The following is a 27,522-nucleotide window of genomic DNA, read 5'->3' as shown; positions in this document are numbered from 1 at the left end:
CCATGACTCAGTAAGTATATCTGCTAATGTCCTGTAATGACTGACATCTTACATCTTACAGCTTCTAAGGCCAGCAAGTGAGGTCACGATGAGAATCACATTTCTGAAACTCATTTCTTCTCCAAATAAAAACACCCACCAAACAAGGCTTGTTTAAAGAACACACGTAGAGCTGGGCACAGTGGCTCATGCTGTAATCCCAGCACTCAGGGAAGCAGAGGCAGGTGGATCTCTGTGAGTTCAAGGCCAGCGTGGGCCACAAAGCAAGTCCAGGACAGCCAAGGCTACGCAGAGAAACCCTGTCTCAAAGAAACAAAACAAACAACTACAATAGAGAACACATGTAGGGAAAATATAGTATACTTGCAAGTCAGGGAAAGGAAAACCCAAGGGAAGAGAAGAACAATATTTCTCACCCTCTTCTCTCAAACATGATGGAATTGCTTGTTGGAGTGCAAGTAAGGGACTGACCTTGGTACTGACTTAAATACAAAGGGCAGTGGGATTTGAGGCAGGGTTTCTCTGTGTCGTCCTGGCTGTCCTAGAACTCCTTCTCTTAGACCAGGCTAGCTTCAGACCTGACTGCCTCTGCCTCCCAAGTGCTAGAAATCAAGGTGCATGCCACTATCGCCGGCTGAACTCATACTATACATATTATATGTGACCTTTAGCTGGGAGCTCAAGTTGCTGTACTCTACTTGTTCCAAATAGAAGCTCAGAGAGGACATGAAAGTACCGGACAGCTCAACACCAGGATGCACCTCTCTGAGAATTTTATTCATTCCTGGGGCATGGTCTGTGTGGAAGAGGTTACTGGCTCTTCTTGACAGGGGTGGACTCTGCACTGCCAGGGTCATTCTTTGAATCATCTTTAGGTCTGGGCACAGGCTGGAACTTGAGTAGAACAGGCGGAGTGAAGATGGAAGTTTTCACAACAGGAGATGGAGTCTCATCGGTGTTGGATGGTCCACTACAGGCCGTCGTCCTGCGGGAGAGATGGCCAACACATGCCCATGACATAGGACACTAGCCCATGGGGCTGCCAGACATACGTGTAATAATCACAGGCTACAGGGTGTCACCCAGGATGGCTGTGCTTCTAGAAAGCCCTCCCTTGGGGTCTGCTCGGTGTTGTACACTCTAGCACTGTTTACAAGAGTAGACAACCTGACACAAGTCTACAGGCCTCTGAGTAACAGAGGGCAGTGCAAACCACCAGTGGACTGCCTGACGGCAGCTTAAAGGCGGAGAAATATCCCAATGCCTTTCAATTTTTTTTTTCTTTTTGTTTTGGGACTGGGTAGTCCAGATCTAAATTTGCAGCAATCTTCCTGCCCCAACCTCCCAGTTAGAGGTAGAGGAATGTGCCTGTATTCAGCCACCTGCCTGCCCATCCTCTCAAGCCCTTTCCATCGGATCCATAGCTATTTCCTAACTCTCCCTGTTGGGCATCATCTTGTGGATACATGTTTGTAGCATGTGTTCCCAGCTTCCCATGATCCACATCGTCCTAACACTTTCATTCTGGGTATCATTTTTGTGACCACATATTTGTAAGCAATTTCCTCTAAGACTGAAACATTTTTCTCCTGGAGAGAAGCTCATCAAACTTAAGAAAATTCCAAAAACTAACAAAAATAAAAAAGATTCGCCAAGGGATAAGCAATAAATTGCTGAGGGAAAGAACTCTGAGAGTTGGGCAAGGAACTCCATGAGTCCTCACCACACCATACTGGGGTGAGGTCTGCAGTGATGCCAATGACTAAGTTTCCTCACTCCTGTAAGTAACCACACAATCACTACACTTCACCAAGCTAAATGTGGGTGGAATCACTTCCTTGATCTGTCATCAGCATATTATCTAAGAGGAACAGATTTTGCTTAAATCCCACCCCCCCAGAAAAGCCATACAAACTATGTATAATTTGACTAGCCATATATTCCATAACTACATGAATGGTTATTTTTCTTTCTAGACTTTTTTTTTTTTTATGAGAAAGGGTCTCAGTATAATACCCCTCATAGCTTTGGTTGGCCTGGATTTCTAGAACTTTCTTTCTTGAGCAGGCTGACCACAAACTTGTAGCAATATCCCTGCCTCAGCCTCATGAGTGCTAGAATTAAAGACAAGTATCATCATGCCTGGATTCATATTTCTTCCTTGTGGGATATTTTTGTTGGTGGTGGTAGTGGTGCTTTTTTCGTTTTGGTTTGGTTTGAAGACAGGATGTCACTAGGTTGCCCTGGGTGGCTTGGAACTCACTACGTAGATCAAGCTGTCTTCAAACTCACAGAGTTCTGCCTGCCACTGCTACTCCAGAGCTAGAATGAAGGGTGTGTGCCACTGTGCACAGCCATATTTCCCCCTTTTCAACTAATATTATAGAAGTGTCTTTTCTCCATGAGCCTAACAAAAAGTTTAAGACGCATAAGGCCTCTCTCTTTGAGGGTACATAATTCCATGATAATTGCACTTCCAGGAAGGCAGAGACAGGAAGATCATGAGTTCAAGGTTAGCTTGATCAACTTAGTGGGATCCTCAGTCAGAAAGCAAAGAGAGGGTTGAGGCTGCAGCTCTGTAGTAGGTCAAAAAGACTTTTGCTTTGGAGGCAGTTTCCAAGATGTCAATCAGCCTCAAAACCCAATTCATTGAATTTGAGAACTTTAAGAGTTCATGACTTATTTTGAAAAGACAGTCATTCAAAAAGACTAAGCTGGGCATGGGGTGAATACCTTTACTATGCCAGGAAAGTGGAGGTAAGAGGATCAGGGGTTTAGGGCTAAAAGCTCAGCTGCATAGCCAAGTTGGAGATCAGCCAGGTTATCTGAAAACCCTACGATTACAAAAGACTCGGTTATGCCTGTACAAACCTATACTCCCAGCACTCAGGAAGGAAAACTGAGGCTCAAGGACTGAATGTTTGAGGTCAAATGGAGATTACTAAACAGTGAGACTCTGCCTCAGAACATCAACAACAAAAAGTAACCCAAAGCCTAGGACTTTGCATTTCAAAGTAAAAAGAATGGGAGAAGATATTTGTAAATCATATTTTATCAAAGACTTGTCTCCTTCCTATAAAAAGTTGTTATCAACATCAAGAAGCAGAGCTGGAGTGCTGACTCATGTACTGACTTGCAGTGGACCCGAGTCAGGTGACTTAGAGGATCCGGTGGCCTCTTCTCACCTCTGCAGGCACCTGTACTCAAAACCACACATCACATGGAGACACAGACACATAAGAGTTTAAAAATCTAGCCACTGTAATGGGGTACACCTTTAACCCCAGCACTCCAAAGGCAGAGGCAGGCAGATCTCTGTGAGTGTGAGGCCGGCCTAGTCTATATAGTGAGTTCCAGGACAGCCAAGGATAAACAAGAAGCCCTTGGCACAAGAAATAACAAGAGCTGGGCACAGTGGCACACACCTGTCATCCAGTACTCCGGGAGCCAGAGGCAGGCAGATCTCTGTGAGCTCGAGGCCAGCCTTGTCTACAAAGCGAGTCCAGGACAGTGAAGGCCGTCTTGAACCCTACCCCCAAAGAAATAACAAAAATGAATTTTTTTTTTTTAAATCCAGAAAAAGTGGACAGGAGAGATGACTTAGCAGTTAAGAACACATACTATTCTTCCAGAGGACTGCAGTTCAATTCTCAGACCCACATGGTGGCTCAAAGCCATCTGTACCGCCAGCTCCAAGAGATCCAATGCCTCTAGCCTCCAGAGGTACTTGTACTCACATGCTGATACACATAATTAAAAATAATTTTTTTTAAAAGACTTTAATCAAGGGGGGAAATAAAACACAAGAAATAGACAAAGAATTCAAATACACATTACCCAAAGACATACAAATCATCAGTAGATTCAGGAAAATGATTCAGCATCATTGGCCATCAAAAAATGTAACCAGGACTACAAAGAAAAAGCCTGACTCAAAAAACAAAGAACAATAAATAAATAAATAAATAAGAAAGAAAAAGGCAAATCTAAAAAACCCTGACTCAAAAAACAAAGAACAATAAATAAATAAACAGATAGATAGATAAATAAATAGATAGATAGATAGATAAATAAATAAATAAATAAATAAGAAGAAAGAAAAAAAAAGGTAAATCAGATCCACAATGAGACCTATTCACAGCCACTGGGCTACTCTTTAAGAAAGCTACTCCTGAGGCTGTGTGATAAAATCCAAGCTATTCCGGAGGCTGAGGTGGGGGCATTGCTTAAGCCTAGATGTTCAAGATTGGCCTGGGAAGCTTACAGTGAAGTGTCAAGTTGTATTACACTGAGTTATCGTGGGGCACTACACATGCGTTCAATGGTTGCAGGACAGCTTCAAAGAGTCAGTTCTCTCCTTCTGCCATGTGAATCAAACTCAGGTCACCAGGCTTGGTGTCAAGCAGCTCTCCTCACTGAACCATCCATCCTCCCATTTTTATTTATTTAAAATATGGCTGTAGCCAGGCAGTGGCGATGCATGCCTTTAATCCTAGTACTTAGGAGACAGATGCAGGCAGATCTCTGTGAATTCAAGCCTGATTTACATAGTGAGTTCCAGACCACCAGAGCAAAATACTGAGACCCTGTCTCAAAAGTCCTAGCACTTGGAGCTGGGGTCAGGAGAATTGCAAAAAAATTCAAGACCAGCCTGGTCTACCTAGCAAATGTCAGGCTAGCAGGGCTACACAGCAAGGCTTTGTCAAGAAGAAGGAAGAGGAGGAGGAAGAGAAGGAGATATGTCTCATTCCTAGAGCCTACATATTACAGGGAGAGAACTAACTCTTCACAAGCTGTCCTCTGACACTCACATGCATGCCACAGGGACACTGGGGCACACATGCACACCTACACAAGCTCACACACACATGTTGATTGTTTTCATGAGAATAAAGTGTCGCTAGCTTATGGAAAAAGAAGGAATCTCCGATCTATCTCGAATGGGACTATATGAGGCTACTTTTAGAGTATGGGCAGTTTCTCAAAACAGTAAACATAAATTCTGAACGGAAGTGGGTCGTAGAGTACTTGCCGAGACTGTGTGAGGTCCTGGGTTCCATCACCAACACTGCAAAAAAAATTTATAGACACGTGTATATACATATGTACATAACAGTGTAATTATATGTACATCAAAGTTACTGTACGATCTAGACGCCTACTCAAGTAAAAGCATTATGACCTCACTGAAACCCTTCCCAGGTCTTTAATAATGTCCTTATTTCTAGTAGCCATAACTAATGCACAGATAATACAGGTGCAGGAGCTGGAGATAGTTCACAGTGCAATGCCTGCTGTGCAAACATGAGGACCTGAGTTCTGATCCCCAGAGCCCATCTGAAAGCTGGGCACAGCCGTATGCCTCTGTCACACTGTGACACCAGCCAGGCTCACAGGCCAACTAGACAGACAAAGTCTCAGTGGGAGAACCTTGTCTCAAAAAAATGAGATGAAGGTGGCTAGAGAGATGGCTCGGCACCCTTGGAGGGCCTGGGTCAGTTTCCACACAAACACGGTAGCTCACAGCTATCTGTGACCACTTCTAGGGCTACTGTATCCTCTCTGACCTTTGTTGGGGGGCACCAGGCACATACATGCACAGGCATGCATGCAGGCAAAAAAAAAAAACCAAAAAAATAAAAACCCTCACATTTACAAAACAAAAATAATCATAAAAAAGAAAAAGAGTGATGAGAAAGACGCCCGACTTCCACCTGTCTTACGCATACGCACCACACACAGAAGAAGCAAAGTCTTACAAAGGGGTGTTAGGGAACCATCAAAAAGGAACCAAGTATTGGCTGCCTGCAGGATGCGTGGACTCTGAAAAATTACCCCGGATGAAACCAGACACAAAAGGCCGTATTTTGAGGCCAGAATAGGCAATTTATAAGGAGATAAAGTAGAGTGGTGCTGGGGATGGCAACTAAGGGATGCTGCAAATTTCATTTACTTGGTTTTTTTTATTGTTTTGAGGCAAGGTCCCTCTGTTGCCCTGGCTGTCCTGGAACTGTGGAGAGCAGATTGGCCTCAAACTCAGAGATCCTCCTTTGTCAGCCCAGTGCTGGGATTAAAGATACATGCCATTACACCTGTCTTCCTTTTTATTTATTTTTGAAACAAAGTCTCCTTCTGTAGTCCAGGGCTAGCTTTGAACTCACAGCAATTCACCTGTAAGGCCTCTCAGGCACAGGGATTACAGGCGTGAGCTATCATGCTTTTCCTTTTTTTTTTTTTTTTTAACAACATTATCTACCTGTGTTGCCCAGGCTGGCCTCAAACTGCTGAGCTCAAGCAATATTCCCTTCACCGGAAGTGCACACCATCACTCACAGCTCTGGAGATATTTAGGTGGCGGCGCAGGTACGAACAGTTGAGTGTGTGGCAGTCAGTCAGAGAATAATTTTCAGGTATTGGTTCTCATCATTCTAACTTGTTATGACGTGGTCTCTTCACTGCTATGTAAACCAGGCTGGCTGGCCCCTATCCTCCTGCAGAGGAGCACTGCAGTTGCAGGCCTTACACACGCACTCTTGCTTTACATCCATTCCATCCAGCTTCCTTTTATGTGAGTTCAGGAGATTCCTATTCAGGTCAGCAGCCTCACCCGCTGAGCGAAACTTACCTTTTTGTGCGCATCTGCACGCGTGCTTTTGTGTGTGTGTGTGTATAGAGGCCAGAGGTCAACGTCTGTAGTCCTTTTTTGACTTTCTGGAGACAAGGTTTCTCTGTGCAGCCCTGGCTACCCTAGAACTCACTCTGTAGACCAGGCTAGCCATGCCTGCATCTGCCTCCCAAAGGGATGAAAGGCTTGTGTTACCATATTTGGCTCTCTTGTTTTTTCACTGTCTCATTTTTTTGGGGTCTCTCACTGGGCTGGGAGCTTTCCGGTTCAACTAGACACAGCCAGCAAGCTCCAGGGATGACCACCTTCTTTCTTCTTCTTCTTCTAAAGATTTATTTGTTTGCTTGCGTATTTATTACACAGTATCTATCTATTTATTATACAGTGTTCTGCCTGCATGTGTGCATGAAGCACCAGCAGAGGGCACCAGACCTCATTATAGATAGTTATGAGCCACCATGTGGTTGTACGAATTGAACTCAGGACCTGTGGAAGAACAGCCAGTGCTCTGAGCCATCTCTCCAGCCCTCCAGGGATCTTAACCCTATCCCCAGCACTGACATTACAAATGTGTGCCACTATGCCTAGCTTTTATGTGGGAGCCAAGCCCCCAATCTTACCATTGTAAGCATTTATCTTAGAATGCTGGGGTGCATGCATCCAAGCACCCTGTCACTGAGCACACACGCCATTTTCAGCGTACAATTGAGAGGTACCACATACAGAAAACCCCGGAATGTCACTCAAAACAGAAACCCTGTACCCAGAACCAACAACTCCTACTTACCTCTCCAGCCACCTACTAGTCTTATTTTTTTGTGTCCCTCGAAATTAACCTAGTCCAGATACATAGAGTCATATAGTATTTTCTTGTTTGTGGTTTTTTTTTTTAGTGTTTTTTGTTTTGTTTTGTTTTTGAGACAGGATTTTTCTCTGTCTCAAAATATAAAAACAATTTTAAAATGACAACAGATAGATCACTTCCATATCTGTATGCTGTAAAAAAAATACTCACGTGCAAGCATCTGCTTCTGTCCCTTTTTTCAGTTCTTCTGAGGGAGGATACACACACAGCTGGGATTACTGAGCTATGCTAAAACTCTATGCTTAACATCCACGTGATATTCACACGTGGTGAAACTATTTACACTTCACCAGTGTTAGGCTTTTTGTCACTGACAAAAACCTAGGAGAAATTATTTAAAGGGAAAAATTTGCAGGCCACATACTTTTAATATTTGGGAGGCAGAGGCAGGCAGATGTCCAAGAGTTCCAGACCAGCCAGGGCTACATAACACGATCCCCATCTCAAAATAAAAGGGGGGGGGAGCTTATTATGGCTCATAATTTTAGAAGCTTCGGTCTAGGATCTGCTAATTCCATGGCTTTCAGACACAGGGCAAGGGAGAAACATTACAACAAAGGAATTGGGAGAAGAACACTGTTCACCCCAGCCACGAAGCGAGGAGTGACAAGAGTCAGCGCCAAGAACTTGACATAAGAGACTGTCCCAGTGACCCGCCATCTCCAGGAGTTTCTTTCTTCCACAGTTTCTCCACTTTCCAACAATCTAGGAAAGTCTTGGCTCCGCTGGAAGACATCATTGAGAGCCCTCAAGACCTAGCCTTCTTTAGAAATGCCATCACAAAGCGTGTACACCTTCCTATTCTCCTACCCAGTGAGGCTGACAGTCAGGATCAACCTTCGGAACAAAGCCTAGTGCTACACACTGGAGACCCATCATGAAGGGGGTTGAGGCAGGAGGATGATAAATTCAAGTAAGACGGGCCTCTAAGACCAGCCTGCACGTGTAAGCTATGATCAGCTTGCTCTGCAAGTCTCCAAACCCTTAACATGTCATTCTTGCTTAACCGCAGCTCCCGAGTCGATAGAATGTGTAACCTCGATGTAGTCTGATTTGCATTTTCCTACTGACAGAGGGTGATGAGCAGTTTTTTCCAGCCATATATAAGTAAATCCTGTACCAATGATCTGAAAGTTTTTTTTCCCTCTGTGAAGAAATGATTTATAAAACTGCCTCTCTACGTCTTCCCTCCCCCTTTCCCTCCCCCTCTCTCTCCTTTCTCTCTCCTCTTGTTTCACCTTCTGTGTTATCTTCGGAGAGGATAAAAATGTTCTAAAATTAGTGGGTGATGGTTGCACAATTTATGAATATATAAAAACCCACTAAATTGCCAGGCAACTCAATGTCCCAGTGGATATACCTTTAATCCCAAGCACTTGGAAAGCAGAGGCATGCAGATCTTTTTGAGTTCAGGGCCAGCCTGCTCCATACCTCAAGTTTTAGACCAGACAGGGCTACATAGTGAAGATCCTGTCTTAAAAAATGAACAAAAAAATCCATAGAATTGAATTTTCTCCCCATAGAGGAAGCCTTAACTTTTTTTTTTTAATTTTTTATTACTTTTAAAAACCTCATATTTCTTGCATTTTCTGACTCTGCGCTTGTCCTTCAACACTCACAATTTCTGTTCCTCAATAAGGAAAGCCCACTTGATCCTGTCACAGTCACAGCACACATGGAAGGAACATCAGCCCTTAAGACGTGTTGGTTTAGACAGTCTCACTGGGATGTTAGATCTCACAGCACAAACCTCTTGAAGCCGGGGCACATACAACATAATGGGTTCTGATGCTTTCCCAACTTTCAAGATATAAAGGTAAATAACCCAACTCCAAGTTGGAGATATAGCCTAGTTTTGCTGAGGCTGTACAGCAGGCAAAGCCTATGACAGTATGTTCAACACTGACCATTCTGAAGGCCACTAGAAAATTAATTCCGTGCGAGCAAGTGTGCCATGGCATTCGTGTGACACTCAAAGGACAGCCTGCATGAGTTAGTTCTCACCTTCCACCATGATCCCTTTTCTCAGGGACCAAACTCAGGTCATCCAGGCTTGGCAGCAAACGCCTTTCCCCACCGATGGAACTCTGGTGACATGAAAGAGCCCAGAGGCTCGTATGTTTGAATATTTGATCCCCAGGTGGTGGACCTGTTTAGGAAGGACTAAAAGGTGTATCACAGGCAGGTTTGGGATTTCAGAAGTCTTTTGCCATCCACACTGTACTCTTTGCTTCCTGCTTGTAAATGAGGACCTAAGCCCTCAGCTGCTCCCACGCCATGCCTGCCTACCTCCTGCCATCCTCTCTGCCATAATGGCAATAGACTCTCACCTCTCTGGAACCCCAAATAAAGCTTTCCGTTTCTAAGTTGGCTTGACCATGATGTTTTAACACAGCAATAGAAAAGTGTGATAACACCTGCCCTGGGCACACTAAGTGTGCGGGTCACATGCTACATAAGTTAATCTCAAGTTAAGAGTTAGAAACCAAACTAGAGCTGGAGTGGAGCTCAGTGGTAGAGCACGTGCCCATATGCAAAGCCCTGGATTCCATTCTCAACAATAAACTCTCTCTCTCTGTCTCTTGCTCTCTCTCACTCTCATGCACACACAAAGAACTTGGTAAGGCTTCCATAGTTGAGAAGAGGTGTCCCCTAAAACCTTGCCAATACGAGTTCTACAGCACCCAATCCAGAAATACAGGGTGTACATCACTCAGCTATAAAGAAGCCTAAGATAGTTCTTAAAGGTTTGCTTGTCTGCAAGTCCCTTCGAGTAAACGTTCTGTGAGAAACTGTTATTTTCCTCCAACATTCATTTCTGGTCTCCATACACATGCGCACAGACCAAAATCAACACATACAGACAGCACCAGGCACATGCTCAAGCACAGATGCATGCACACATGCACACAAGCATACTCATGCTCCAAGCACAGATGCATGCACACATGCACACAAGCATACTCATGCTCCAAGCACAGATGCATGCACACATGCACACAAGCATACTCATGCTCCAACATGCACCCAAGCATTCACTCACAGAGGTGCATACTCTCAAGTGGGCACACACACATACACCCAACACCAGCAGTTGTCAGGAATTTAGGAAAGGATGACTAGGCAGTGCAGAGAGAAATGATCCCCCTTGAGAAGGGTCTCACGCAGCTGAGGCTGCCTCACAGTGACTACATGCACAGAGATCACCTTGAATTTCTGGTCCCTGAGCGGTGCGATTACAAAGCTACATCTCTAGCTCTACAAGTTAAGTTTTAACAACACACATTTGGTGAACCCTGCTTTGCAATACAGCAATTCCAAGGCTACCTCTAGCTGTCTCCTTTCTGTTGGGCCTGGGTTGGCCAGTCACTGATGTCTTCTACCATTGCAAACACTGATTACAGGTGAGATTCTGAGCATGAAAAAAATATCATGACCAGGGGTCCCTTCTGCCCTTGAGCACACTACCACGGTGCCTTTCAGAGGCAAGAATAGTGGCACTGGACCAGAGCACCGGGGTCAAAGTTGGAGACATGTAGATACTCACCACGTGAAGCCAGGGCAATGGAGCTTGTGTGCACTGTGTCCTGTCAAATACGAGAAATGGAAGCCTCCAGGGTTGAGAACCAAGGGGGTCAGATCAACCATGTGACTGTAAGATATGAAAGAAATGAAACAGGATGTTGACCTTGGGCTCACTCACAGCTTCAGCACTGACCCCATCGGAGTCTAGACTCTCCCATGGCATAGAATACTATCCCCACCCAAAATTGTGAGAATTAAGAGGCTGGGACAGAACAACCATCAAATCTGGCATTCAAGATGGCCCCCAAATGTTTTTTGTGTCTTTCAAGCTGAGTAAATCCCTTCCACCTCTTTGAAGTTGATGAAACACCATTCCAGTTTAATTTCACTTCAGACCTTGAAATGTCCAGCTTCTCCATCTACAAGAAACAAAGGAGATTTCAGGACGGAGTGGGAGCTGCTCCATGCAGAAAAGCAGTCCTTATATGGGAAGCAAGAGTTGATTTCAGGGATATAGAGAAGATAGTGGCTGGCAACTGAGGAAGTCCTAACCCTGAGACAAGGTACAGGGAAGGGGAGGGCTTCTGAAGAAGGGGGATCTGAAATGAGAAAGAAGCCCCAGAGTACACACAGGGGCAGAGTTAGGAGTGACACCATGACAGCCAGGAATGGAGACAAGGATGAAGATGTGAGGAAAGTCTGCAGTTTTCCTCTTATTCTTAGGGGCATCCCAAGTGTACCTAGATTACTGGCTTATAGAGAATAAGAAGTGGAGCTTTGTGCCTTTCACCTCCACTGTGGCCCTTGGCCAGGGCAGCCCCCTTTTATCTGTTTGACCTACTGGTAGGCCATAGCCAAAGCCTGTCTGAGGGGAGCCTTTCTGCAGAGACCTAAGAACCACTGCCATGGGCAGAACAGATGCACAAAACCTGCCCTCCCAGGACCACCTAGAGTAGAGCAAGTTCCCACTAACCGGCTTGCTAGTCACTGGAGGGAAGGGGCCAAAGACCCTGGGCATAGTGTAGACAGAGGGTGATGCGGCCACTACAGAGGCCACGGTGGTGACAGGTGGAGGCGGCGGTGGCAGCGGCAGTGGTAACAGGGCTGGTGGCAGGCATGGGGAGGTGGACCGGTCTCGAAAGAGCATGGGATCTTGTTTCTTTGTTTTTGGCTTCTTCCTCCTCTTCTTGGCATCTGCATCAGATAGTGCAGTGAGTACTGGCAATAGGGTCCAAGCAGAGTAACACAAGGGTTTCATAATGTCTCTCCAGCCAAGGAAAAGCCTTTTCAGGCTTTGTGAAGGATTCAGGAACAATATCTATGGCCAACAATAACAGGTGCCAAGCAGGAAATTATCTCTCACCAGCTACCCAGTACCTTAGAGGAAGGATTCAAAATCAATCTCTCTTTCAATGCCTGCCACGTCACTCTCTGCCTCCTTCCCTCTGTCAATAGGCTCTTACATGTACGAGGCTCGCCTTCAGCTGCAGCTGAGGATCCCCTTATACCTGGGATCTTTCTGTCTCCAACCTCCAGGTTGCTGTTATGTATGCCAACAGTCTAACGTGGTTCTGAGGATCAACTTCAGGACTTCACGTGAGCTGGGCAAGAGTTCTGCTCACAGAGTCATATCAGCCCTACTTTTGTCTCTTGAAGAGCCATTATCCCATCTGCATAAAAAAGGCAGAATCCATGCCAAGATGTCTAACATTAAGTGTAGAATTAATGTTACACTTAAAGGGAACAATGAAGCAAGCCAGGCCCTTCAGCTAACCTGTAGCCTCCCAGTCAAGGACTGGGGAAGACTGAGTCCACCAAAGCAGCAAAGATATCCAGGCCCCAGACTGTAAGCCCTCAGCCTAAACCCAGCTCAGAGGTACATGTCCTTGGGGGTGGGGCTAAGGAGCTGGCTCCGTTGGTAAGTACTTACATCAGAAGCATAAAGATCTGAGTTCAGACTCCCATTACTCACAGGCATAGCAGTACACACCTGTAATCACACTCTGGAGATGGATACAGATTCCTGAAGCTCCCTAGACAGACAGCCTACCCAAATCAGGGCTTCAGGTTCAGTCAGAGACCTCATGTCAAAACATAAAAGTGAAGGATGAGAGCGGAGAGCCTGGCATGGTGGCCCATGTCTTCAGTCCCAGGTAGGTGGGTCTCTGGGTTTGAGGCCAGCCTGGTGTACACAATGAGTTAATTCCGGGCTGGCCAGAGTTATATAGTGAGACCCTGCCTTAAAAAAGTAAAAGAAAGTGGAAGAGAGAGAGAGGATAAAACATTAAGGGCCAGCAAGATGGCTCTCTGGGTAAAAGCACTTGCTATGTAAGCCTGACACCCTGAGTTGGAGGTCCAGATCCCTCTCCTGTAAGTCGTCCTCTGACCTCCTTGTGTGCCTTACACGCACTCATATACACATACTCATGTACATACACACTCACATACAATATTTTGTTTTAGAACCAGGTGTGGTAGCACATGCCTTTAATCCCAGCACTCTTTGCAGGCAGATCTTTATGATTCTGAGGCCGGCAGGACTTGAGAATGAGACCCTGTCTCAAATAAATACTGTTTTCCTCTTTTTAAAAAAATTAATAATAATTTATTATGTATATGTTATGCCTGCAGGCCAGAAGAGGGCACCAGATCTCATTATAGGTGGTTGTGAGCCACCATGGGGTTGCTGGGGATTGAACTCAGGACCTTTGGAAGAGCAGCCAGTGTTATTAACCTCCAAGCCATCTCTCCAGCCCAATAAATATTGTTTTAATTAAGACACAGTAAAAGCGTCTGCCTCGTCACACCGCAGTAGAGTTAGCCTCTAAACTAGCTAATCTTGCAAGGAGGTTTATCTTCCTTTCTCCCTTTTCGTCCCAGGCCCTCTTTCCTGTTCGTCATTAAATCTTATCCGAAAGAGGCAAATCCAGCGTGGAGGGTAGAAGCGGGCACCTTACTTGCACCTAAGATGTCACCGACCTGAGCTTGACATTCACTGCAATGTCATGAGTGGAAATGGGAGAGGGAGTGGCTGCCCCGGGCTCAGTGTCCCAAGGATTTGCACCTTCAGAAGCTGAACCTCACCCTGGGAATACAGGTGTACACGGTGGATGCGCCTCTTCAGATGTTCCAGGCGCTGGTGCATCTCCAGGGCACCCATGCTGTTGCACTGGTTCAGTTCCCCCTGGACAGCACAGACAAACTTCGCCTGCAATTAATTATTGAGGAAAGCCGGGAAGCTAGAGGAGAGTCGCCTGCCTGCTCCAATCCCAGGCTTGGCATCCTTGGCTCCAAAAAAAGAAACCCTTCAGCACCATCTCCTTCTCACCCACCAACCAGCCCCGTCGCCACAACCTCCCCACTATTCATCCCTCAGCCGAAGTCCCACCATCAAAAACCCGCCCTAAGAAAGGGTAGGCGGAGCCCGCACCCAGAGGCCGGAGAAGAGCCCGCGCTGCTCGATCTCCGTCTGCTTGCCCTTGCGCACGACCCTCTCCGCCAGCGCTGGGTTGCGGTCCAGGCTGCGGAAGAGGCGGCGCAGCGCGCGCTCCGTGTAGGTCGCTGCTTGCCTCTCGAAGTCGTCCTCTGAGATGAGCTGGCAGAAGGTCACACTCTGGGGGAATTCGCTGTCGAACTCGTCTAGGACTTCCATTCGAGATGGACTGCTGATGGTGGGCCGATGCTGCCTGGGGGCGGAGCGACCGTCGGGGCAGGGTTCTCCGGACGGGGACCCTCCCGAGGGCTAGGACTGAGGTCCCAAAAGGTGACGGGAACCCATTGGGCAGGGGCTACAGGACGCACCCACTCTTTCCCTACAGCCGCAGTGCAGACTCCAGGTCCCCAGACTACCCGCCCCCTCCCAGCCTTCCCCAGGGAGTGCCCGCGGAGTGAGGGGGCGGGGCCAGCACAAGCACACGTGACAATGCCCACCTCTCCAGGCATGCGCGCTCATGAGCTTCAACCCCTCCAGGCCCCCTCCCACCTCCGTGACCTCTGAAGGCAGAGAGGAGCCTTCGGAATTTTGATCTCTTCCTGAGCCGGGGTCCTCTTTGTTCCAAGGCACAGAGCCCTCTCCCAGTTTGCAGGACCCTCCCCACCCTGCCCTGATAATTGAATCTAGCTTCCAGTTCACTAAGACAATATCCGAAAGGACTTCTTTCTGCCCTCAAAGGGCTTTAGCACCCTTTCGGTTTCCTATCCTACTCTACAGCAATTTACACATCACTCTTTTCTGAGACAAGGCCTCACTATGTAGTGCTGGCTATACTGGAATTCACTGTAGACCAGACTGGTCTGGAGCTCTGCCGGCCTCTGCCTCCCAAATGGTGAGATTCAAAGTGTAGGACTGCATGCCTGGACCCGTGACCACTTCTTTGCTATATGCCTAGAATGCCTTGACGCCCTCTTGTGTCTCGGGTCCCCCAGGCCTCTGTCTTGGGTCCCCCGGTCCTCCCCCACCATTCTGTAGGGATTGAACCCAGGACCTTATGCATAGTAGACAGGTGTTTTACCCCTGAGCCATATCCCCAGCCTTTGTCCTCTCTCTGGCCCCTCTGCTACATTTCTGAAGGTTGCCTTCACCTTGCCTCTTGAACAATCTTCCCCATTCGAACTCACAGAAGTGACCTGGCCAACCTGAACCCTGGGAGGCCCAGAACACCCCTGAGCTCCAGGCCCAAGATCTATCCAAGTAAGGATCCCTGCATGTCTCAGGACGGATCTGCTGCACCAACAGCTGCTGGCCCACAGCTACCCTAGCCACCAAGGGGGGTGGATGCCAGCTGCTGCTTCCCCACCAAAGCCCTCCGTCAGGCCCGAGACTCACGTTGTCATCAGAACAGTGGCCCTGTGGGTGTTAGTGTTATGGAGCTAGAGTAAGGTTGAGGTGAGATTTTCTTAACCCGGGGCTGAAGGCCACTCCCAAAAGCGAATCTGGAAGCCTAGGCTTCCTCTCAGAGACAGGCCTGACCACCTCTCACTAGGTTTCCCTTTGTTTCTAAAGGGGCAAGGGTGCCTTGAAACAGGGTCTCACTGTTGTAACTCTGGCTGTCCTGGAACTTGCTTTGTAGACCAGGTTGTGCTCGAATTCAGAGATCCATCTACCCATGCCTGCCCAGTACTGGGTTCAAATGCATGGGCCTCCATCCCCGGCTTCTCATTGGGCTTTGATGCTAAAGATAACCCTGCAGGCACAGGCGGGATCAGGCGTCCTTCAAACCCTTCAAACTTCAGCTCCAGCCCCGCCTAAAGCAGACATCCCTCCTGCTCAGGACATACCCGCCTGTAAAGAAGCTAGCAGCCATGGTTTGCAGGCCACCTCTGCAGGCTTCCTATTTCAAGTCCATCCATCCATCCCAGGGATAGGTACAGTCCTGCTGAACCCCAAGGTAATGAATGCCCTGGTTGTGAGGGCATTCCCTCACCACTTTAGTTATCTTCAGGCATTCAGGGAAGGCTGAATGCTGTTCTGCCCATGGCAATCAAGGCCAAGCAAGATATACAGACCTTTTACCATGCAAAGAGGTATCTGTTAAAGATGAGCGCCCCCATGCCTGGCGAGGACTCTCCTATCTTCACCTGGGGGCTAAGAGCTTGAAACTAGAGCCTTTTCAGATCTGGGGTCTCCCCTTTGTACTAGTTCCAGCCTTGGAATATGATTCCCAGCATCCACCTTATTCTCTCAGATGGACTCATCCAGCTCTGCACCATGAATGAAATCCAAGCACTTACCCTTCGGCACCTCAGGTTTCTCAGCTGGGGAGTGAATGGGGAGTGTGCAGGTGGGCAGAACCTGGTGGATGCCCTTTCATCATTGCACTGCTTCCCAGCGGCCACAGTAGTGCAACAGGGAAAGAGTGTCCAGCAAGCCTGGTTCCTCTCCGGGTTGGGATCTCAGAGCTAGAAAGCACGCCCACCTGGGCGGAGCCTCTGCCTGGGCAAAGGGTGCCCTCTGACACAGGCCTGGCTAGAATCTCACGTTTCCATGGAGAAGAGCGTAAAATGAGCAGGGGGGAGGGAAGGGTCCACAGGCTTGAGGGGCCAAGACTGACAAGAGGGGAGAGAAGGAATTGCAGGTGAGGGGGTGTTCTGTGAGGCTGGTCCCGGATGCTTTGACAGTATCATTGCACTGCTTCTCAGCGCACAGTAGTGCAACCTCGTCAGAGCATCTGCGGCCAGCGGGCGATCCATCAACCTCACTGCCCGCGGGGAAGTTCAACCGCCAAGATTTGGAGCACAACAGGGATTCCAGCCAGGATGCAGTCCTCGGGTCTTAGGAACTTTAGGGCACCTAAACTTTACCCAACACAATTCTGATTCCGTGAGACGCTCCCAGGAGAGAGCTGAAGGGTGAGCACCTGAGGGGCCTCCCACACAAAGGAGAGGGACCTGTGTTCACCTTGCACCCGGCTTCAGCCTGGAGCTCCTTCTAGAATAAGAGGGATGGTTCGCCCGTAGCAGGTGAGGCCCTCGGAGCCTCACACCGGGTCCTTGGTCCGTTCCCCCAATACGAGTTTTGCATTCTGTTCTAACAGTCTCCTGCCGGGAGGAGCAGAACCAGGGCTTCCCGCCGGGAGTTCGCTAACCTAACGGCACCCACCCCCTCAGACCAGCTACTCACGTGGAGACACACCCCTTGTTTCCATGGCGGGGACAAGGTGAAGATTAGTGGGAGATCCTGGTCAGCAGAGGCCCTGTCCTACACGGACAACGGTGCACCTCGTGGCGCCCTCTCGCCTTGGGCTCCATCTTTAACCCTCTGACAGTCCCGAGGACGGAGCCCCAGGCCTCAAGGCACAACGCCAGCCTCATTGGCTTGCTCACACACCAAGCTTCGCCTCCCGCACACCTATTGGCTGCTGTTGGAAAGATTTCAAAATAGTCTCCGAGCTCCGATTGGCCAGGCGCCCGAGTTTTGGCTCCACCGTTTTAACAAGGAGTTCTACACTTTCTCATTCATAACTCATGAAAAAGACCTCTCCGCCCGCCTTTTCCCAGCTCACTTCCCTGCAAGTAGCACTACAATACGAGAGCCAGTCTATTTGGGCCCGTCACCAAATTAGCGTGGACACAGATCCCAGTAAAGTGTCTGAGCCACAAGCCAGACCAGCGGTTGAATGGGCCCTCTGTCTGCTTGGTGTATGAAATTTGCTCATTACTCCTTCTGGATGGGACAGTCACTCAAAGACCGTGGCCTTCCCTCTTTCTGTCCAAGTTCAGAGTGTTGTCATCAGGAAATCTCCAGCTGGGCTGGGGAGGCCCTGGCACAAGGGAAGAAAATGCTCTTAAGTCCCTGAGACTGTGAAACACTTTGTGGATTGAGTGACCTCTTTGGACTGTGACCTGGCACCCAGAACCTGAGGAGCTGTACTCGGTGTTTGTTGGGGAAGAGAAAAAACAAAACAAAACTTTTTGCAAAACACCAGGAAAGGGCAAAGGGCACCAAATCTCATTATTGAGATATGAGCCACCATGTAGTTGCTGGGAATTGAACTCAGGACCTCTGAGCTCTAGGGAGAACAGCCAGTACTCTTAACCTCTAAGCTATCTCTCCAGCCACCTTTTTGTTGTTTTTAGACACAAGGTTTCTCTATGTAGCCTTGGCTATCCCGGATTTGTAGACCAGGCTGGCCTTGAACTCACAGAGATCCACCTGCCTCTACCTCCTAGAGTGCTGAAATTACAGGCCTGTGCCACTGTGCCCAGCTTGAGAGAATATTTTTGAAACAGAGCTGGTTCCCCATATCCAGGAACTTATACTGTGCACTTTATTTTAAATTTAATTTTATGTGTTTGGGTGCTTTGCCTGCATATTCGTGCTACCATGTACTTGCCTAGTGTCCACGAAGGTCACAAGTTCCATCCTCTGGAACAAGAATTACAGAGGATTGGGAGCCAGCACGTGGGTGCTAGAAATAGAACCCAGGTCCTCTGGAAGAGCTCTTAACAGCTGAGCCATGATCTCTTCAGTCCCTACATTGTCTTGTCTTCTTTGAAAAACAAAACAAAAAACTTCTATTGGTTTTGGAGATAAGGCCCATCACGTACCACTGGCTGGCTAGGAGCTCACCGAGTAGACTGTGCTTGTGATGATCCTCCTGAGTCTTTTTCCTCTAGTGCTTGGGATATAGTCAGCATACTGTGTCTCTTCACGTTGATACAAAACAAAACACTCCAAAATTCCAGCATTTGGGGAGTGGAGAAAAGAGACGTCCAGGACCAGCATGAGCTACAGGAAATACTGTCTCAAAAGGGTCAGGGCTCTCTGGAGAGAGAGCTCAGTGGTTAAGAGGGTTGGCTGCCCTTCCAGAAGAGTCCAGTTCCATTCCTAGCATCCACAAGATTCCCCACAAGCATCTGTAACTTCAGTTCAGAGGTTCTGAGGACACCACACTCTCGCATATTTACACACTACACACGTATGCACGCACACACACACAATTATTTTGTTTGTTTGGTTTGATTCTTTTTTTTTTTTTTTCCCAGAGACAGGGTTTCTCTGTGTAGCCTTGCAGACCAGGCTGGCCTCGAACTCAGAGATCTGCCTGACGATGCCTCCCAGAGTTCTGGGATTGCAGGAGTGCACCACTGCCTCAGGCACACTCACATAATTAAAAATAACGTTTAAGAGTTCGGCAGTAGATCCAGGTAAGGTGGTGCACACCTTTAATCCCAGTACCTGGGAGGCAGAGAGAGGTGGATCTCTGAGTTCTAGGCCAGCCTGCTGGTCAATTGATTTCTCAAATCCATGTGTGCTCTCTGCTCTTCCCACACTATCCCAAGTCCCTTCTAGGCAACTGTCACCCCAACCTCTTGGGACTTTTTCTGGCTCTCAGGAAATCAACACTTTCTGTCCCAGCAGTTCCCTGAAATCCGTGTGACCTAGGCAGCCAAGCCCAGGAAGTCTGTCATTTCTCCCACCACGTCTAGAGACTCCACACACATCACTAGAGAGCTGTCAGCGTGCTTGATGTGGGCCCTTCTGCTTGCACTTTTATTTACACCACACTATGAACGTTATCTAATTTTGGTGCTGGAAAAAGACCCCGTGCCTTGTACATGCTGGAAAATGCTCTATGCTGTCATGCAGACCAAGTACCAACTGTTCCACAAGTCGACCCCCAGCCCTCTATTCTTGCCTTGAATTATAGAACCCAGATTGGATGATTTGTGTTTGTTTGGCGGGAGGTGTCTTCCCTTGAGATGTTTTGAGGTATTCTTCTCGCTCTTTTTTTTTTAAGTTCCCTGTCTATGTGGATTTGTACACATATGTGCCGGTGCCCACAGGAGTAAGAGGCACGAGAGATCCCCCTGGAGGTGCAGTGTTATGAACCACCTGACATGACACAAGTGCTGGTCCTCCGAAAGGGCAGACTGTGCTCTTAACCACTAAGCCATCTCTCCAGTCCTAGCTCTCTTCTCTCTTTAAGGCCTTGGAGGGTCCTATCGGGGGCCTGACACCAAACCTTGGAGAGGCCAGGGGAAGAGTGCACCACTGGCATTAAGAGCGTGGAGCCTGAGCTGTTCATTTCTAGCAGATGGCAGAATCTTCAACGGGCCTTTAGTCAAAGATAAGTCTCAAGACTGCCACAACCACAAAGAGGGGGGTCCTGAGCACAAGACAGGAGGGGACTGAAGAGCATGAGACCATCCCAGCTGGTAGTGGCCCTACGGCCAAGGCCACACGATACACAAGTTGCCAAAGGGGTCAGGCATGGTAGAGTACTTGGGAGGCAGAGGCCTGCCTGGTCTACAAAGCAAGTCCAGGACAGCCAGGGCTACACAGAGAAACCCTGTCTGGGAAAACAACAAACAGTTGCCTAACATCAAGTCCTGGGAACTGAGGTCAATTGCTATGAGGTCACTCACTGTACATGAGATCATAGTTCACAGAAGTATTATAATTCATGGAGAGGCATCAAAAAAAGGTTTGGAGCCAGCAAGATGGTTCAGCAGCTAGTGTATGCTACAGAGTCCTATCAGGCTGGGTTTGATCTCTGGAACAAACATAAACGTGGAAGATAAGACGTGACTAGACAAGATTTGTTCTCTGACCTCCACACATGCCCTGAGCTACCAGTGCCAACATAACACACAACACTTGCACTCGCACTAGTAATAAAAAATTATTTTATTAACCATTTGGAGCCAGTCGTGGTAGGGCATACCTTTATTACCAGCACTCAGGAGGCAGAGGCAGGTGAATTCCAGGCCAGCCAGGGCTACATAAAAAGAAAAAAAGAAAAGGAAAAAAAAAGTTTGAACAGGTACTTAGAAACAGGTAAGACGCTAAGCTGGACAGACATGGCTGACACCGTCAGATCTTCCCCGGGCTTACAGCAAATATAATCACAATCAAACATTCTTTAATCATGAAGGCACTTGAGGGCCCCTACAAAGTCTTACACAAGAGTGGCCCTGCAGATTCCCTACCCCGCCACCCTCCCTTCACCCCTCCAGCTCTCAGAGTTCATCATGGCCTGTAGAGGGGTCTGCTCCAGCCTTGATGAAGATACCTTCCATGGCCTTCCACGTGTTGTGGGCGTTGGCACTAGACATGCCGTTCACCTCATGCTGCCCACGGATGGGGTTACCGTACTGTTCGCCAGTGACGGACAGGAACACAGAGGTGCCTACGTGCTGGAAGCGGACGCTGGCCTCACGCTCCCAGTGTTGCCCAGAACACCGTACTGTCCACAGGTCCAGGTCGTCACCCTCACCATCTTCCCCAAAAGCACTCACCTCCTGAGAGTGTAAGGTATGGAGGACAGTCACACATAGGGCACAGAGTCCCCTGAGCTGCGTGTCTATAACAGTTAACATTTGCACCTGGACCTCTGACCCTTTCCCTGGCCTTCTGCATCCACAGCTCTGAAGTGGACATCGAGAGTCCCACCCTGGCCAAATGTGATGGCACGTGCCTTTAAGCCCAGCATTCAGGAGGCATAGGCAGGCAGATCTCTGGATGTTTGGGGCCACTTTGGTCTACCATAGTGAGTTCTAGGACAGCCAGGGCTCGTAGATAGAGAGATCAGGCCTCAAAAAGTAAACAAAAAAAGATTCCTATGCATTGTAGGTTCTTCGGCCGAATAAAGCCTCCTTTATCAGTCTGCGTAGTGCCCACTGGCCCCTGGAGCTAAGGCCTCCTCTCCACAGGCTCCTTGGGCTAACCTGGGAAAGCCCAATCCCCCCAAGGTCCCTATCTCCAACATTTTCCTCCTGAAATTCAGCCCAAAGAGCTGTCAGTTTCTTCCTGTGCCCGGCCCAGAGCAGCAGCAATGAGCCCCGGTGCGTGAGTAGGAGCTCTTCCACAGAGGGGAAGGAGCAGGGGAAGCTCCTACTTCCCTCTCAGACCCAGCCTGAGTTTCTCCAGTTACTGATCTATTGAGTCCCTCTCTCGGGCCCCGGTCCCGCATCCCTCCCCGCACACGTCCCGATGCCACTCGGGGGGCGGGGTTGGAAAGGGGGAGCTTGCCTGGTTGTTGGAGAGCGGCGACGGAAAGTGGTGCGTGTGCAGGTTCTTGCCGGTGAGCACGTGCGTGAGCCGCACCGCCTGTCCACAGCGCACTGGGAGCCCGCGCGGGCACCCGCCCTCGGAGCCGCCGCGAATCCGCCAGTAACTATTGGCATCGTCAGACGCCTCCACGCCGGTTACCGACTGTTGGCCGCTGCCTGGAGAGGGACAGCCCACCCCACCCGTGGTCTCCGTCAGTCACAGATCTCTGGACCCCCCCCCCCTTCTTGAACAAAGTTTTCCCCACAGCCCCCACACCTCTAGGATCGGGAGGGCGCAACCCTACGTCCCGTGGACCCCCGTCATTCTCAATCCCCGGGGCTTGCCTCTCACAACCCCCGCAAGCGGGTCCAGCCTCGCAACCATCCTGACAGCCCACAGACCCCACCTGGTCCCTAAACCTCCGCCTCCAGGCGGTCCCGGCCACCTCCCCCGCGCACCGGATCCGTATTTGATGTCGTGCGAGTGCAGCCTCACTCTGTGGTAGGTGTTCAGCAGCTTCAGCACCGACCCGCAGGTCACGAGCCCGGCGCTGGCCTTGGACGCGCCACCGCTCCGCACCGAGAGCACCAACAGCAGCCCAAGCAGCGCCGCTGCCCCGCCGCGGCTCGCGCCCCACATCGCGCCGACCGGCCGGGTTCCAGCCGCTCCGGACCCCCGCGCTTCCGTCCTCCGCACCGGCCAATCCGGCTCTGACAGCGCCCTCTCGCCGCAGCCAATCGCCCGCGCGCGCGCGTTCCTCCTGCACTGCTATTGGATCGTGTGGCGAGGCTCCACCCTCAGCTTCCAGGGAGGTCGCCCGGAGGGGGCCGGAGACAACGGGAGGGTTTTAACTGGTCCACGCTTCCGTGGATCCGCCAATAAACGCCGAGAGAGTCGCAGCTGCGGCGACCGGATCGGAGAGGCCTGTGAGCGGCGCACGCAAACACCGGTTGCCTGTAACCCCTTGTCTCGGGGTTGGAGAGCCTCAGGTGTGGTTTCAGAAACCCCTCTGACTCTGGACCCCTAAACGTCAGTCTTGTGTTTCTGCACTCAGACGCTGACCTTTAGCTACAGGCTCCTGTGAGAATCACCAGATTGTGTGGTCACAAAATGGAAGCAGATCCCAAAGATCTGCTGAAGTCTCCTGGACCCAGGGGTTGATCAAAACCGGTACCGAATCACGTCAGCTCCTGGATCCCAGGGTTTCTGAATTGCCTTAGCCATGCAAGCCACGTGAGTCCTTCGGTGGCAGAATCCCAAGGTTGCTGGATGGGTTAAGCAGAAGATAGCTGGGAGTTCTCATAATATATATTCTCTATGTTGGGTATTCACAGAGAAACTGCTTTCGGGCTACTTTACTAAGAGGTTGATGAAGTATGTCCCCTGGGGTACTAGCTAGCTACTCAGTAAAGTTTATGTTTAGGGCTGCAGAGGAAGCTCAGTTGGTAGAGTGCCTGTCTAGTAAGCACAAATCCCTAGGTTTGATCCCTAGCAAATCAACCCTGGAGTGGTGGAGGCCAGAAGTTCAAGAAGTTTGAGGTCATCCTCCTAGAGATCTGGGGTCCAACCTGGACTACAGAATGCCCTTATTCAAAAACAAAACAAACAAACAAACAAAACAGACATTGGTGGTGCACGCCTTTAATCATAGCACGTAAAAGGCAGATGCAGGTGGACCTCTGCAAGTTCGAGGCCAGCCTGATCTACAGCTAGGGCTACACAGAAAAACCCTGTCTTCAAAAACCAAAAATAAATAAATAAATAATAATAATAATAAAATCTAGATCCAGCCAGCAGGAAAGTTCTCATTGGAAATGTGTAAGAATTATTGTCTCTTCCCTCAAACTGCCCCTCTTCAAGTTTCCAATGCTCAATAAAAAGTAGTACCATTCATCATTTGCTCAAGACAAACTCCTCAGGTGGTGGCAAGATGGCCAAATGGACAAAGGTGCTTACTACCAACCTAGGCAACCTAAGTTCAGTCCCTGGCACTTGCATGCTGGAAGGAGGAAAACGTAAACACACACACACACACACACACACACACATCAATTAATTAATTAATCAATTAATGTGACAGAAATACTAAAACCTGAAACTTAGAACTCTTTGATTTTGCTGGGCAGTGGTGGCGCACGCCTTTAATGCCAGCACTTGGGAGGCAAGGCCAGCCTGCTCTACAGAGTGAGCTCCGGAACAACCAGGGCTACACAGAGAAACCCTATCTCAAAAATCCAAAAATTGTTAATTAAAAATAATAACTCTTTGGTTTCTGCCATTTGTTGGTTCGATGGGTCAAATATAGCCCAGGCTGGCCTCAGCTTCTATCTGTAGCCAAAGATAACTTTGAACTAGTGGTCCTCCTACTTCCACCTCCTAAGTGCAGAGGGTCACAACATCTGACTCCACTTCTGCTTCCACAAAACAGGATGGCTGTGTACCCTACAAGGATTCTATATCATCTTCTCCAGGTCTCCCATCGCTGCCCTGACACAAGCTATCCCATTCCTACCACCGCCTACTAATATATTTCCCTGTTTGTATATGCTGGCCTTCTGTTGCATTCTCTACACGGAATAATGAAGAAAGCAGATGTCAGCTGGTGGAGCGGCCGCCTAGCATGTGTGAAGCCCCGAGTTCACAGTAACACAGTAAACTAGGCATAGTGGCCTATATTTACAAGTGGGAGGGGCAAAAGCAAGAGGATCATGAGTCCAAGACTATATTTGTTTCTGTGGAGCTTTGAGACTACATGCGACCCTGCCTCAAAAGAAGAGAAAGTTACTGAAAGTTGATCTGTTAACACTTTCTCTACCACACGTAGGATCAGAGATGGCAAGGGTACGAACCCCATGACCAGAAGAAAAAAACCAGGTTTCCATGCATTTCAGATACAGCCCTTCCAGCGACACGGCCCTTCCAGTGACACGGCTCTCTTTATTGGGGGAATAAGGGCTATGTATACCTTGGGGAAGTGGGTAGGGGTTTTCAGGTGAGTAGACATCATCGGCTGAGGCTGGGATGCTAAGAAAGCTTCATGTTCATGGAGCAATCCAGGTGCTAGCTGGACATGTCCTGGGCCCCAGGCTAAATGAGTACCTCTCGAATGGTGAAGGTGCAGTTGCAAGACTGTGTGCACTGGGGCAAGCAGGCCCAGAACAGGAAGAGAGCGATTCTTACTCCTGCTGGTCTCAAGATTGAGATTTTTAGGATTTGGACACATTTCAACCTCAGTCTTGCTCCTGGTTGGTTGCTCCAGTCATACATCCATATGTCCCACATAATGCCAATGAAGGGATGGACTCACTAGAAGGGCAAGAGCAAGCAGGCAAAGACTAAAAACTGCCCTGTTTCATATCCTTATATAGGCTTTTAGCTCAGGGTCAATCTGGATTAAAGGTCTGGAATACAGATGTGTCTCTCTACCTCAAAGATCCATATTAGAAGTGGATCTCCCTACTTCAAATGAAGCAAAAATTCCTCACAGCTGTAGACTCTAGTTTTGAGTTTTAGTTCATTCCAGATGTAGTCAAGTTGCTAACTTGGAACTGTCATCACAGAAAGTCTTCCTCAAAGGGTGTGTAGGTTCTCTCTACAAAGCCCCAGGACAGGGAAGGACACACAGGTGTACATCTCACTCTGGCATTAGGCAGAGGAAGCATGGTCACACCCATACTCATATTCAAGGAGAGCTTGGTTATCTGTCATTCTGAAGGGACTAAGGTCCTAAGGTAGGTGGACGAGGGATCTGTTTGTAGTAGAGGCCATCGCAATCCTGTGTTTGCTATGTCCCATTGGCCTGACCCTATTCCAAGATAGGACTGTAGTTAGGACAAACCAAGAGGTTCTGGCTACTTTCGCTGATTACTGAAAACGTGGTGATGGTAGAGAGTGGCCTTTGAATGCTCTTTCAGAGTCTCTGCACAGATTGACCGGTCATTCATAAACACTCAAAATCTGACTCTTGGGGAAGGCTTTGTTACCCCCCCTCAAGCCCAACCTATGTGCATCATGGTTTTGCCAGTTGGTCTTGGAGTTCTTGACAAGCTGTGCTCATGTCAAAATACACAGTCACTCAATCCTTTGCTCACCCAGGGCTTCCTCAGCTCCCTACAAGCTGGGATGCACAGGAACATGCAGGAGTCCTAAAAGACTTGAAGAACCATAAAGCTGCAGAGTAGGGTAGAGAAAAGTTGCAGGAAGCAGTTAGCAGCTCTGGAGTCAGGACCTGCTGTCATGAAGCTGTCACAGGTGCTGTAGAACACTGTCCTCTGAACAGAGCAGCCATTTCTGTCTTCACCAGAGCAGCTGTGACTATTTACAAGGCCCCTCAAGTTTGAACCCATTGGTGTCCCCTCATAAAAGCTGAGGGACTGTTCCTTCCTGTACTTCCTTCTCAGCTGTTTGTTATTCTGCCTGAGGTGCACATGGTCTCCTGGTCTCTGAAGATACTAGCTGTTCTCAACCTGTGGGTTGTGCCCCTTTGCGGATGAATGACCCTTTCACAGGGGTCTCCTAAGACCATCTGAATATCAGAATTATGATTCATGACAGTAGCAAAATTAGTTTTTAAAGTAGCAAGGAAAATAATGTTATGGCTGAGAGTCACCATAACATGAGAAACTGTATTAAGGAGTCTCAGCATTAGGGAGGTTGAGAATCACTGTAATGGAGTCTCTACAGCTTGGGAGAACTGAAGCTTGGCTTGGGGTCTGTCTATGAAGCTATGGAGAAGTCATCATGTTGGGGTGAGACTTTTTGGTGGTAGCTGTTTGGGGGGGTCACTCACACTCTTGTTAAATAACATCCATTTTCCTATAAACCCAACAAAGTCACTAGTTCACTGAGATAGACCTGGGTAAAATCATTCCTTTGGTATATATCACTAGTCTTGTATCCCAAAGAAAAGTTCACATAACATCAGGCTGGCTCACCATGAAGATCCTATTCAATGGCAGTCATCCAGGTGCAAGGAAAGAAGATAACACACCAAGTCTAGACAGCTGTGTCCAC

General features: G+C 48.5%; 2 protein-coding genes across 5 annotated transcripts; both read right to left on the bottom strand.

Annotated features, from left to right (window-relative positions):
• Nucleotides 1-462: 462 nt before the first annotated feature.
• Nucleotides 463-17,832, bottom strand: LOC110553797 (uncharacterized). 4 transcript variants are annotated; one of them, XR_009587209.1, is made up of 9 exons: nucleotides 17,635-17,794; nucleotides 14,446-14,701; nucleotides 14,100-14,223; nucleotides 11,989-12,209; nucleotides 11,364-11,434; nucleotides 11,038-11,142; nucleotides 9,495-9,639; nucleotides 5,033-5,068; nucleotides 887-985 (listed from the first exon to the last, which is right to left on the bottom strand). XR_009587209.1 is itself a non-coding variant. In XM_060371369.1 (8 exons), the coding sequence occupies exons 2-8, from the start codon at nucleotides 14,665-14,667 to the stop codon at nucleotides 811-813; spliced, it is 954 nt and encodes a 317-aa protein (XP_060227352.1). In that variant the 5' UTR covers nucleotides 14,668-14,701; nucleotides 14,817-14,945; the 3' UTR covers nucleotides 463-810. The 4 variants fall into 4 exon arrangements, 3 of the variants coding, with proteins under 3 accessions (XP_060227352.1, XP_060227350.1, XP_060227351.1); XM_060371369.1 differs by lacking the exons at nucleotides 9,495-9,639; nucleotides 17,635-17,794 and adding an exon at nucleotides 14,817-14,945 and having other exon boundaries at nucleotides 463-985; XM_060371368.1 differs by lacking the exon at nucleotides 9,495-9,639 and having other exon boundaries at nucleotides 464-985; nucleotides 17,635-17,832.
• Nucleotides 17,833-21,126: 3,294 nt separating this feature from the next.
• Sdf2l1 (stromal cell derived factor 2 like 1) lies at nucleotides 21,127-23,221 on the bottom strand. Its single transcript, XM_021645948.2, has 3 exons — nucleotides 22,968-23,221; nucleotides 22,489-22,685; nucleotides 21,127-21,758 (listed from the first exon to the last, which is right to left on the bottom strand). Exons 1-3 carry the CDS (start codon nucleotides 23,146-23,148, stop codon nucleotides 21,477-21,479), a joined length of 660 nt encoding a protein of 219 aa, XP_021501623.1. The 5' UTR covers nucleotides 23,149-23,221; the 3' UTR covers nucleotides 21,127-21,476.
• Nucleotides 23,222-27,522: the final 4,301 nt, after the last annotated feature.

Source organism: Meriones unguiculatus, chromosome 17, assembly GCF_030254825.1.
Source record: "Meriones unguiculatus strain TT.TT164.6M chromosome 17, Bangor_MerUng_6.1, whole genome shotgun sequence".
In the NCBI taxonomy this organism is placed as follows: Eukaryota; Metazoa; Chordata; class Mammalia; order Rodentia; family Muridae; genus Meriones; species Meriones unguiculatus.
Note: the sequence above shows the minus strand (reverse complement) of the source record. Positions and strands in the feature narration are given on the sequence as shown.

Excerpts from the sequence above, each read along its gene's own strand:
- LOC110553797 (XM_060371368.1), bottom strand. The coding sequence starts at position 14,667 with ATGGAAGTCCTAGACGAGTTCGACAGCGAATTCCCCCAGAGTGTGACC. Across the intron at positions 12,210-14,099 it reads TGTACACCTGTATTCCCAGG|ATGCCAAGAAGAGGAGGAAG; the intron begins GTGAGGTTCAGC and ends TATCTGATGCAG. Across the intron at positions 11,435-11,988 it reads CTCCAGTGACTAGCAAGCCG|ATGGAGAAGCTGGACATTTC; the intron begins GTTAGTGGGAAC and ends TGTTTCTTGTAG.
- Sdf2l1 (XM_021645948.2), bottom strand. The coding sequence starts at position 23,148 with ATGTGGGGCGCGAGCCGCGGCGGGGCAGCGGCGCTGCTTGGGCTGCTG. Across the intron at positions 22,686-22,967 it reads CGACATCAAATACGGATCCG|GCAGCGGCCAACAGTCGGTA; the intron begins GTGCGCGGGGGA and ends GTCCCTCTCCAG. Across the intron at positions 21,759-22,488 it reads CGCCGCTCTCCAACAACCAG|GAGGTGAGTGCTTTTGGGGA; the intron begins GCAAGCTCCCCC and ends TTACACTCTCAG.